The sequence below is a fragment of the Malaya genurostris genome, chromosome 2 (assembly GCF_030247185.1).
Source record: "Malaya genurostris strain Urasoe2022 chromosome 2, Malgen_1.1, whole genome shotgun sequence".
Lineage (NCBI taxonomy): Eukaryota > Metazoa > Arthropoda > Insecta > Diptera > Culicidae > Malaya > Malaya genurostris.
The window spans coordinates 74,739,193-74,752,850 of record NC_080571.1 but is presented as its reverse complement, the minus strand read 5'-3'; the positions used below and the strand labels follow the sequence as shown (position 1 = coordinate 74,752,850).

General features: G+C 41.8%; 1 protein-coding gene across 2 annotated transcripts in view; it reads right to left on the bottom strand.

Moving 5' to 3' along the window:
- Positions 1-13,658, bottom strand: part of LOC131427306 (uncharacterized) — a 64,053-nt gene that overhangs the window by 28,171 nt on the left and 22,224 nt on the right. For both annotated transcript variants that reach the window (XM_058590372.1, XM_058590371.1), the window contains exon 4: positions 10,574-12,585. In XM_058590372.1, coding sequence (XP_058446355.1) covers positions 10,574-12,030 — 1,457 coding nt within the window. In that variant the 5' untranslated portion in view covers positions 12,031-12,585. The remainder of the gene's footprint in view (positions 1-10,573; positions 12,586-13,658) is intronic.

Genomic DNA, 13,658 nt, shown 5'->3' with positions numbered 1-13,658 from the left:
TTTCAGGATGAAGAAAAATGTCAAGCTTCCCAACAAATATTTGGTTTAGCAGGCAATATGTAGCTGTGATCGAACAAGGCAATGCTTCATGACTACCGAAACGGTAAACAAAGAAATATACCTTAAAACTGCCTAAAGAAGCAACTGTTACCATTTCTAAGCAGCTATGATGCTCCCTCGCTGTTCTGTTTGGTTTGGCATCTTGTCACTATATCAAAGATGTTTTAGAATGGTATGAGCAAATGGAGTCCATGTTGTACCGAAAGAGGGTCGAATCCACTTAACTGCCCGGAGCGGTATTGGGTTCTCGTGAAAAGAGAATTCTCTCAACTTTAGGAAAATTATTGCAACTATGGAAAAAATTTGAGATCTTGAACAAAACCAGTGACGTCTCGTGACAAAATTGACTGCTTATGCACTACTTATGATAGGTATTATAGCAGATGTAATAGTTCGTTTTAAGTGAAAACTAAAGATTGAGGAATGGAGATTCACTAGTGTTTTTCAATATAGTGAGATAACGAAATACTTTCGGATGGATTTTTTCATTAAACAAACAAATCTCAGAGCTGAGATAAGTATTTCTTTCTTTTCTTGAATCTGTGCAGTAAATCATGTGCACGGGAAAGACACTAATACAGCGACAACAGATACTTGAAATTTTATGTCTGATATATATATGAGATGCGTCTAAATACACGCAATTTTGGTGCGATCCAACCTGCTTTCATTGAATAAATAAAGATTCAAAAAAAAAAAATGAATTTGGATGGGGTTGGGGACGCAGTTCATTCCTTCAATATGACCGATTGTGCAGTGCACGAGGTGCACATGAGGACGAGACGACACTGGGAAAATATATGCACTCACTTTTTTCAGAAATTGTTTGATCCAATTTTCACAAACTTAGATTCAAATTAAATGTGTTATAGTCCTATAGTCTGCCATTGAGTTTCATTTGGATCCGACTTCTGGTTCCGGAGTTCTAGGATAATAAGTGAAAAAAATTATAAAATATGCACTCGATTTTCTCGGGAATGGCTTGACCGATTTTCACAAACTGAACTGAATTCAAACGAAAGGTCTTAGAATTATTGAATATTTCCTAGAACATTTAATCCGGATCCGACTTTTGGTTTCTGATCTAGAGTACGATAAGTGAAAAATGTTCAATTACATCACATCTAAAGAGTCGCAGCTTGCCGATCGTTAGACGGAACTGGACGTCGTGGTGAGGATCTTGCACCAACATCAGTAACAATAAACCTTCTGCCTTAAACGCTCATTCGCTTTTTAGACATCGTAGGCAGCAGTCGTCTGCAACCAGCAGAAGTAAATTAGACCTTCTATGTATGTATTTGGATACATTCAATTTGATCATGCACTCGATTTACTAGATGTTCTTGTGGAAAGGCACACTTACGAGTACGAATGAGGATTGATGAATGAGTTAAGCATTAGTATTGCAACGAATGTCTCAAAAAGTACTAAGTATTCCGCAATGCAATTTAAGAGTTATCTACATTTATCATGCACCCAAACTACTTGGTGTGCGGTTTTTGAAGGATGTTAGCTCCAGTCATTTTCAATATGCTCGAAAAGTACAAAATGTTGCGTACCTTGACTCGGAATGATTCTTGGTGTCAGTAGGATAGTAGAAGCGGTGGCGTCTCGTCCTCATATGCACTGCACAACCGGTCAAATTGAAGGTATTAACTGCATCCCCATCCACATTCAATCATTTTTTATGTTCTCTAATTATTTGATGAAAGCATGTCCGATGATACCGAATATAAAATAATGAATACGTGGAGCCGCTCTGAACTCGAGCACTTCACCTTGTGCACCGAAATAGAGTATATTTACAAATATCTCATATACATTCAACTTTAAATTTCAAGAATCTCTTGTCGCTGTGTTAGTGTCTTTTCTGTGCACACGAGTAACTGTACAGATTCAAGACGAAAAGGCATCACTCAGCTCAGCTCTGAGATTTGTTGTTCTCTCTGTCACGTTTGGCTTTTTTTTACAAGGTGAAATGCAATTTACGCACGGAGTGTGGGACTCTCCACAGGACTATCCAACTGATAATTGGAACTACCCACTAAAACACCTTGGATCTCCAACCCTACCTCCCCGGCACCACCGCTAGGTATTACTTCGAGGTGGAAGGCTATTGGTACTCACAGCACCCTCCCCAGATTTATGCAGAATGGGGATCAGCATCCTGCTCTCGAGGGATCGACCAGTTGGATGACGAGGTCGGTCCAGTGATGCCGGTTGGAGGGTAACTTCCGGTTCACTGGCGCCTCGACGACCCAAAACTGATGCTACGTCGCGGAACTACTGGACTAGTCTCCGCCAAAAGATCTAGTCTACACCGACGGAGGGTTCCCCGACGAGGGAAGTCCTCCCGAACCGACGCTTATGGTACACGTCTACGACTCGACCGAAAGGATGCCTAAGTCGATCCAATGATTCCGGTTGGAGCGTGACTTCCGGTTCACTGGCGCTCAGACGATCCTAACGGTACCACGCGACGATCTACTCATCTAGTCCCCGACAAAGGATCTAGACTACTCCGACGGAGAGTTCCCCGGCGAAGGAGATTCTCCCGACACCGAATCCTCTCTTACACCACACGGGACACCCGAAAGAGTGCCGAGGTCGGTCCGATGATTCCGGTTGGAGCATGGCTTCCGGTTCGCTGGCGCCTCGACGACTCGAATCGGTATTGTGGCGACTACTCGACTAGCCCCCGCCCGAAGGATCTAGCCTACACCGACGGAGAGTTCCCCGACGAAGGAGGTTCTCCCGGACCAACGTTTATTCGCTGATCCCTCTTGAGCCTACTACGATTGCACGCGACCAGCGGTCGCGGCTACTTGTTGTTCCGCACTCCATTTCGCAATTTAGGATGCCGCGGTCGACACTGCGTTCCAGTTCTCTACGCAGTGGCACATTCTTTGGATCAGGTTCTCCGGTGTGGTGTCAATGCCATATGCCTCCAGTAGCTCACTCCTTTGAGCCGCGAAACGGGAACATGCGAACAAGACGTGTTCTGTCGTCTCAATATCGTCTGGGCAGCCAGGACATACAGGAGATGTCGCGAAGCCGAACCTGTGGAGGTACCACCTGAAGCACCCGTGGCCTGTGAGGAATGGCGTCAGGCCGAAGTTCACTTCTCCGTGAGGTCTATTTAACCAACTCGAGACTCTAGGTATGAGCCGATGTATCCACCAATTGCGTAGAGAAGCGGCTTTGGAGGCCCTACGAGCGTTCCTGTCTCCTCGCATGCTGTAGCACTCCGCTTCTTCATTCACTATCAGACCAATAGGCATCATAATTGCAACCACGCAGGCCGTATCCCTCGATACAGTGCGGTATGCACTGATCACGCGAAGACACATCAGTGCCGACGCCCATACCGGGCTGCCGTACCTGAGGATCGAAACTGCCACTTCTGCCAGTAGCCTACGTTTACTGGAGCGCACAGGCGAGCTATTGGCCATCATTCGTGAGAGCGCCGCGTTTGGCTGTGTGAGAACTTGTATGTACACCTTCAGCAGAGACTTATGTTTATGGCAGTTAAAAACGAATTGCTGTCTCAGTTGCATTGCCGAAGCAATTGATTGATGAAGTTATTGACAGATTTCTCAACGTACAGAACGCCGAATTCACTTATTTTATCGATGATACGAAATAAGTTTATTAAAAAAATCCATCGTTATTTAATTATGTTGAAAAACACAAGCGAATATCCATTCTTCAATTTTTAGTTTTTATTTACAACGAACTACTATATCTGATAGCATACCACTTATTCAGTGCACAATCCGTAAATTTTATCACGAGACGCCACATATAGTTATCCTATACCCTATCCTATATGTATATTTTTCGAAAAAAAAATCACCAGAATAAAGTTTCACCGTTTAAACAAGCATTCAAAATAGCTGTTTTAGATCCAGAATTCAATCAAGATAATCAAACGAATTGATAACATTGTTTTTAACTCACTGTAATTTATCATACAAAGTAAAATTAAGCAACATTGAATTAGTTGCTAACAGAATAATTGGTCAATGGAACATTAAATAAATAAATGACATGAATTAGTATGAGTCTGAGTAGATTTTATGTTTCCAAAGCTTCATCCGTGGCGTGACTGGAAGTAAGTCTCCAATGAATTTTAAAGTACATCGACGTGTAAAATCATCATCACCAAACATTGACTATTAGTCGAAACGATCAGAAACTTGTTTTTTGACATGAGTAATATTCACAAAAAAACTCCTTCAAGGGAAAAAATCATCACCCCTAGATTCGACCGTCCAGTCCAGCACACCATGTGAGAACGAGCGTATGATTACTTCTATTCAAGCATGTGTATACAGACACTAAGTGCGTGAAGAGGTTGTGCCGCCGGCCGCAACCACGGGCACCCGCATAGTCTCTCTATAGTCTACAAAGCACGGCAATGCGAGCAACGTTGCCAAGTTGGTTTGTTCATACCGACAGCCGACGGATTTGATTAGTCGTGAGGCGGTGTGCGAACCACGTTCAACGACGCCGTATGCGGTTTCTTTCTCTGGCTGGCCGTAGGCCGCCGTGTATAGTGTTATTGTGTATGCATATTGGAACTGATTGTAGAGAGGCACGACACAACTAACAACCACGACCACGACCACACTTTGAACGCCAGAACCATACGCGATTGACAGAGTGCTACTCGATGGACAAAGTGAGATCGGCCGACTGTAAAAGAGGTATGGATCCTCCTTTGCCTCGATGAGAGCAGGAACATCAACTTTTACCACCAGACGAAGGCGAACATGGAAGATACGGAAATGTCATTCCATTCGCTCGGCAGATGATGAGCTGTCATTCTGGCGAGCAGCGACAGCAGTCAGAATAGAATGGTTTGGAGTTTGTTGAATTCTTCGCTTGTGTGGAAAAACAGTAAAGACGATTTTTCTTGAAAGAGGTTCTAAGAACTATTTACTTTACAGATTATTAAACCTAGTTCAAGATTTGGAAACTCGTTGACGATGGAAAACCAATGAACCTCTTGATCTCGTTTGCATGGTAAATTTGTAATATTTAGTACTCATCAATATGACATTCGAAGCATCAGTAGGTAGTGTAATGAAACTTTTAAACAATCATAGTGATTTTTGTCCAGTCGTTCAGTGTTTTGCAGAAAATATCCCGGTTATAAAAGTATTCCATACAACTAAGCCTTGTAACTGTACAGCGGAATTATTTCAACCGAAAACCGAATCCACTGACATAGTTTCTATATCAAATTTAAAAAGATGATAACAATTCATACATAAAACACGATATGACTGCGCTTCAAGGACCAAATACCTTGAGAAACATAAATGCCAGATTCTTAGTTTTTACCGATATGTGAGAATCAAATGAATCGGATCAAGGTTCATCGTATGTTTTTATATGCCTATTCACTCAATATGTCGTGTGACTGACACATAGATGGCGCTATCATCACCAAATCCATATGAAGTATATCAATGATATTTCGATTAATCAGGAAAAAAGTGACCATTTAAGTGAAGCTACTTTTGTTATTTTCAAAACAATGGATAAGAAGCAATTGGGTGTGTTAACTTATCGATGCTTCTTGATGAGAAAAAAAACTGTGCAAGCCCAGCAATGGCTTCAAAAGTATAATCCAGACTGCTCCATCGAAAAAAAAAACTTTTGTTATTGGTTTTCTGAAATCAAACGTGATCGTACAGCCACCGGAGAAGGTGAACCTTTCGGTCGTCCAATTGAGGTGGTTACTCCAGAAAACAGCAAGAAGTACAAAAATTTAAAATTGAAATTGCGTGAGATAGCTGAGGCTTCTGATAAATTTAAAAAAAAAAGTGTGTTCACAATTATGTATGAACATTTGACCATGAGAAAGCTCTTTTCAAAATTATTGCCACCTCTTCTCATAGTCTTGATGATTCAAAGTCGTACTTTACCAATGTATACAAGTAATAAATCAATTTTTTTTGTGGATATGTGACAATGGATGAAACATGGATCCATTACTTCACTCCGGAATCAAAACAATAATCATCTGAGTCAACTGCGGCCGGCGAACTACGTCCGGAGCGTCAGAAGGCAGCAAAGAGGAGACAAACACAAAATCTCAAACCAGTGTCGGATGGCAAAGTAGAAATGAAGATAGACTAGAGTGTGTGTTTTGATTTACTGTTCGATGTGTTTCCATAGGAATAGGACTGTAATTGAATGCTGTGGTGGAAGAGTAAAGCGAAGCATGCTTGTTTTTTTTTAATCAATTGGGCTATCTTTTTATGTGTTTTCATATTCACGGTAGTTTAATTGGTAAAACAATTTCCCCGGTTAGGAGTTGACTACGAATTCAAGTCACACATGTCATTTCTTAATCGGTTTTCTCCGTTTGATACTGATCAAATTCAAAAATATAGTTTTCTCAAACTTTTGGAAACAATGAGGAAAGCTCATTACGCTTGCTTGCCTTTTTCGCATTCGGAAGACGGCTTTGAAGTAATCAGCCATATATCAGTCCCGAAGTTCAACTGGAAGAGCATAAAATGTAAAGCACGGTCTAAAATCGGATCAGGGTCATTTCGCCGAAAGGGTTATTTTTCAGATTGATTCATGATTCTCACAACGGAAAGCCCAAGAAAATTCATTATCACGCTATACCCTTCCCCAATTTTGGATTGGATTCTGGTACAAAACCAAAAACTGAATTCAGAACCTAGATTCTGGTCCATCTGAATTCTGAACTTAATTCCAGGTTATCTTAGTATTCAGTTTCAGGATTGAGTTCTAGATTACAGGTTCAGAAATTTAAACTATAACACTGGAACTGAATCTTAAGGAGTGTATCGATAAGTAGTTAGCAACATTCAAACAGTTATTACTCTGAAATGGCTTAATTTTTTGCAACGTGTTTTGCGGTGACATGTTTGTTTACATGTCAATAACAGCTGCGCAATCGGTTGTTTCGGTACGGTTTATCGTTTCAATGATGAGTCGAATTGATCCGGAAACGCGAAAGATATTTCTGCACACTTGGTGCTCAGAAAGTGGTGTCACGTACAACGAAATTGCGAAACGGGTGAAAGTGCACCACACCAGTGTCAAAAATATTATCGAGAAGTTCAGTAAGACCCTTTCCATGAAGGATTTGCCCCGATTCGGTAGGAAAACGGGTTCCAGCCAGCCCGGCCGGGACTTAAAAGTGGTTGAGCACATCAGGAAAAACCCATCGGCGTCGACGCGGGATTTGGCCAAGCTTCAACACGAGCATCAGGATGATCCAACGGATCAAAGTTCGGAACTCCCTGAAAACGTACAAGAAACAGAAGGTGCCGAAAAAGTCTCTGGTACAGCAAGTTCAGGCTAAAACAAGAGCGCGAAAACTGTATAACCGGATTCTACAGAATAAAGACGGATGCATCCTGATCGACGACGAAACCTACGCCAAGGAAGACTCTCGAGCGCTGCCCGGACCGCAATATTATACGAAATCAGTGTACTAGGACCTGGACGACGCTGACACCACGGTGGCGATGGAAAAGTTTGGGCAGAAGGTGTTGGTCTGGCAAGCAATTTGTACCTGTGGTTTGGATCGTCGATTTTCTTCACGAAGGGCACAATTAACGCCAAGGTGTACGAGGAAGAATGTTTGAAGAAGAGAATGTTGCCACTGTACAGAAAGCATAAGGCTCCTCCTCTCTTCTGGCGGGATTTGGCTTCAGCCCACTACGCCAACTCCGTTCAACAGTGGTTGTCAAAAAATAATGTACAATTCGTGGAAAAGGATATCAACCCACCGAACTGCCCGGATCTTCGGCCAATTGAAAGGTATTGGGCAATTGTCACGCGGTACTTTCGGAAGGAAGGTACAGTCGAAGGTGTCAAAATATGTTTTTTTGCTTTTTTATTCAATAATCAATGTTGCTAACTACTTTTCGATACACTCCTTACTTTTTGTACAGAACGGTTACTTTGTAACCGAAGAAAAGCCAGAAAATGCAGTAATTCCAGTTCAGTTCCATTAAAATTCAATCGTTTACTCCAGTAGTTAGTCTTCCTTTTAGTTCTTTCTTGAACCAACCAATCGTCCGAAAATATGAACAATTTTTTTATCACTACTATGAAATTACTTATAACATGAGCATGAACTTAGCGAGGCACCTCTCGCCGATGATAACGCAAATAGGTGAATAATTTGTTACTGATTAATTAGAATAATTTTAAATTTGTTGCTCATTTTTTTATTTTTTTTGAGTACTTCGCTAAGTTCATATGAAGTTAGCGAAGCTACACTTTCTAATATGCTTCAAAACAGATCGAAGCTCAATTTTTGGTTCTATTTTTTTGAGTACTTCGCTAACTTCATATGAACTTAGCGAAGTACTCAAAAAACTACAAGAATCAGCCCCATGGGGTTGTTCGAGCCATTGATGTGGAACGAGGCAACCAAAATTTCTAACGATCTACAATCCAAAAGTTCTATCAATCGTCACACTTTTTAATCTGCAATTGCACGAGAGTCTGCTTAGATTGATCTTAATTAGGAACCAACACCGAGCATCATTTGTCTTGATTTGCATTTGTTTTATAGCCGACGAAATTACACCAATATCCCAAATGTATGCAATTTTATCTTTGTACATATTTCCGATTTCGATATTTAAGCTTCCCTTCGTCAAGCTAATGTTCAAGTTTTGTATGTAAGCATTTATTTTTACAGCGTTAAGTTTCTCTACCATTCCGCGATTTCGGTTGAAGTGATAAACTTTTTCTCATTATCAATCGATTTCATCTTTTTTAAATTAGAAATTAATCATAAGCACTCAAAATTTGTAGTTGTCAATTTCTCAGGCGAAACGACATAACATGACATTTCATCCGAGCTTGCATGACACAAGATCAGAATACCAATTAAAGCTTCAAATCGTTTTATGGCACTTTTTGTCTTGCCGTCTAGCAACAACCTACCTCTAGCATGCTACGCGTAGGACTGAAACGTTAGCTATAATTTTGCTTCTATTTATAGATTCGCGTGCTTCCAACAGTTTCGCTTTTGCATCGATTGACCAATCAGAGCGATGCTTTCCCTTTGATATATCGCTTACTTTTTCAAAACCATCGTCTGTGGCAGGGAAGTCCGGTATGCCGGAGATTTTTAGCAGACAAAATAGGACACTGCTCGCTACTATTCAAAATTTTAATCATATATAACTGAAAATATGTGGCTTGATACATTCAAATCGAAACTTAGAAATGTTTCCAATCAAATAATGAAATAATATAAATAATTGGTACAAAATAGAGTTTCTGATTTGCATCCCTATATAGAAAATAAAGATGTGTTCCACATCAAAAATAAAAAATATATATTGAGCAACAAATTTGAAATTATCGTAACTAATTATCAACAAATTATTCACTGGGCTATGATTTGTTTTGAAGCATATTTGGAAGGGCGCTTCGCTAACTTCACATGAACTAAGCGAAGTACTCAAAAAAATAAAATTAAATTGAGCAACAAGTTCAAAATTATCGTAACTAATTAGCAAAATTATTCAACTATTTGCGTTACCATCGGCGAGAGGTGCCTCGCTAAGTTCATGCTCATACTTATAACGTATCCTTATTAGTGTTTTATTTACGATGAACGATCAGTACACAGTAATAGTTCGACACCCTGCTTCCAACTTTAATTGGATCGATCGCCACACTTACAAATCATTTATTTATTCTAGAGTGCTTCGAAATTGATCAAATTGAGGTTTTACAACATGGGAAAACCGCGCCGCGCGCTTCCAAAGCTGGCTCATGTTTAGTCGTGAACGAACACGAACCTGTAACATCAAACACACAAACCATCCCGACAGTGTTTCAACTTGTCGAAAAAATACAAAAATTGCCGGTTTTCCGTAAGCATATGTCTTTCTACCGCTGTTTGTGCTATTGCCTGGTTTCAGTTCAAGGTCTGTGCGTGGCTTGGCAGCGGCAGAAAGGCAAAAACATCAGTACACACTAACACACTAACGCAGAGTAGTCAGCAGAGCACATGCCTCCCGGTTTCCAATTCGAACGAGTTCCCTTCAAGAGACAGACAGCATGGTTTGAAGTAGTATTGGTGGTGTATTGTGTGAGCAGCAGCAGCAGCAGCAGATGGAAAGAGGAAAACGTTTTGCAAACGATTTCCACTAGCTATTTCGCAACAGCTAGTGTGGTTTTCTTTGGTTCGGTCGCATCCCAGCATAACCTTTAGGTTCTCCCAGCATAATCTAACGGAAGGTTGCATCATTACGGTTGGGAACAACAGATACTGAGCAAAACCACATCAGCCATGGTAGCATACATGTGATAGTGAAAGTTTTACCGGACTAGTAGTGCGTACACTCCCCGTCAATTATGATCTGTACTCTAACAAGTAGGATGAGATGATGCAACAAATCGAAAGAACGGAAATAACGTTTTGGTTTCACCATGAACAGACATTTGCATTTCTCAGTTGATGAATGAAAATGCTGAAAAGTGTACTTACATTGTCAACGATTGCTGATTGAGGTTATTGTACAGAACCATTTCATCCGCCGATTCACCACCGGAACTGCTGACCGTCGCTTCCGAGTCGATCGTACACTGTACCTGGTGCAGTTCCGAATGCAACAGGCCAGCCGTCTGCTCCAACTGATCGATTACCGTATCATCGAACTTCGGGATCGAGCTTGATGGTGCGGATGACGATGATGATGTCTCCATCGGTGATGGACCACCGGTGGTACCTTGGAAATATCGGTTGCTATAAATTCGTTTGGTTTGCGTCGAACACTGGGTGGTGGCGATTCCTTCCAGCCGCTTGGCAAACGTTTTCATAGCGTTGGCCGAGATGGGTTTCAGCTTGTCCGACGACGAAGGTGGATGAGGTTGGTACGGGATGATGTCCGGAATGAGCGATGTTGGCGAAACCGTGGACGAACTGGCACCGTGACCTTTGGCATTTTCTTTGTCCTTTTTCTTCCAGTAGCGTTGCGAGTATTCAAACAGGCCGGCAATTTCTTCACTCACGTGTTGACCCATGTAGCGAGCCTGCAGCTTGTTGAGCCGTCTAATGAGAAAGTCATACTTTCGCTGCATTTGTGACTGCCGTTTGACGATCTCGGCGTGCATTTCGAGCCGCTCGTGATCTTTGTTGGTCGGAGTGGCTTGAGTCACTTCTTCGTACATATTCACCACATCCACATCGTTGAAAAGCGATAGACCTCCGGCCAGTTCGGCACAGAGCCCATCGCCACTGGGATTACCTTCGAGGCTTTTGAACACTTGAAGTAGTTCCATATCCGAAGTAGACGCTAGCTCCCCGAGCATCTGTTCCATGTCCGGATTGTCCTTCAGGTAATCTTTCTGCAGACCCATGGTGGTGCTGGAACTGGAAATGATAGACGATTGAGAGTCTAGCTGCTGGAGGTCACCCTGAACTTCACTGGCTGTGGCCGTTTCACTGGTCGAAGCAGCCACCTGCACAATCTGGTCGATGACAGCTTGCGAAATATCGGTATCCGTCGGTGTGCTAACGCCCGCTATAGCACTTTCAGCTGCCGTCGCCACAGCTTCATCTCGATGGAGCTGCTCAAGGGCAAGCTCGATGAGATCTTTCCCACTATCCGAATCAATTTTTAACAATTGCCCGTCGTTGTTATTATTGTTATTATTCTGAATATCGTCCACTGTTTCTGCGATTCCAGGAGCAGCCGTATTATCCGTTAGAACGAGATCGGTTTCACTAGGATTCGTCGAAACGGTACCGGTGCCGGAATCCGTACTAACACTGCTCGGTACTTCCTGTTGGCTGCTGGTTTCAACACCGGTTCGCGGTGAGGCCCCGGACGTTGCCGACGACGAGAGTTTACTTTGGCTCAGCGGCTCGGTAAGAGCGGGAGCCATCTCGTCAACTGCATCGGGTACTTTGATCAGGTTTGCTGCAACGCGCGCCAGTCCCATTCACTCATTCGTCCACCCCCCCGAGAAAGCCGAACTCACTTGCTCGCTCGCTCACGCCAAAAAGGAGGAGCACCCACTAACTTCAGAGCCCGCTCAAAACTTCGGCGATCCGGGCCCGGGAGAACTGAACTGATAAGCTGTTGTTATTTTTTTTTATTTTCACTTTTCCACTGCTCGCACGACGACGACGGGCCGGTTCGAATTTGAACCTCACTCAAAACGCAAACATATTTTTCTTTTATTTTCTTCGACCGTAAATTATCACTTTTTTTTATATTCTTCGCTTTGGTTTTCTCCGGCAGCAGCAACACGCATACCCGCACTTTTCGGCGGTGCGGTGCGGTTCGAAACAAAAATGAGTAATCCACTTGTGCAGTGCACTCACACACCGATCCACCACCAATTCACAGAATTTATGTACAAACAAAAAAAAAGCCGGTCGACGGGTGAAGAAATAGCACCTCACACAGTCACAACTGGAGAGCTCCGAAACCAATCGCGCACTCTGCTACTAGCGGGTGCTAGGCTAGACTTTTCAAAATTGAAGTAAGCGTTCTGCAAATAAAAGAGAAAAAAACATTAGAGTAGGGCAAGAAACTTTCTCGTTCGAAAATGGTTAGATGTTCCAGTATTGAAAAATTCTTAAACGAGCAAGTGATGACCGACGTTGAATTATCAGAAGACAAAGAGCAAAATAAATTCTAGTTCTAAAACATGCATTTAAAAAATTATACCAATGATTGGAATGATTTTTCTGCATTTTTTTTTTCATGGAGGAAAATTATACTGAAAACAAAACTTTCTTCGATTAAGATAGCAATATATAGTTCAGTTAATATTCCATATGATTTGACAAAAATTATTGACTGGATTGAATACCAAAGCAGTATCTCTAGTATTTTAAATTCAATGAAAGAACTCCCCCCCCCCACTTTAAGTATATCACTTCCTCGTATGTTCGGTTCTGGAGACCTCAGTACAAACTCAAACCAAACGATTTATTGGTCCATCGTCTAACAGAAGCCCTCCAAACCCTTGGTGAGACAAAGAATGCTCAGATGCTAAATAATGGTTTCAGTGATTGCCCCTTTTCAATTATGGAATTTTCCATAGCACTCATGTCTTGTAACAATAACGCTCCTGGGTTGGACAGGAATAAATTCAACTTGCTGTTTGTTGTAATTGTTCAAAAAATTTTTTGAACAAAACATTGTTCCACCTGACTGGAGACAAGTGAAAGTAATCGCCATTCTAAAGCCGGGGAAACCAGCTTCCATTGACAACTCATATGGACCCATTGCAATGTTGTCCTACATCATAAAATTGTTCGAAAAAGTTATTCTTCGACGTCTCGACAGAATGGGGTCGAGATGAACGATTTGTTGTCAGATATTCAGTTTGGCTTCCGTAGAAATAAAGGGACGAATGATTGCCTTGCATTGCTTTCGTCTCACATCCAAATTGCCTTCGCTCAAAAACAACAAATGGCATCTGTATTTTTAGACATTAAAGGAGCATTTGATTTAGTTTCCGTTGATGTTCTTTCAGACAAGCTCCACCAACATGGACATCCAGCGGTTATAAATAATTATTTGCACAACCTTTTGTCAGAGAAGTGCATGTTTTTT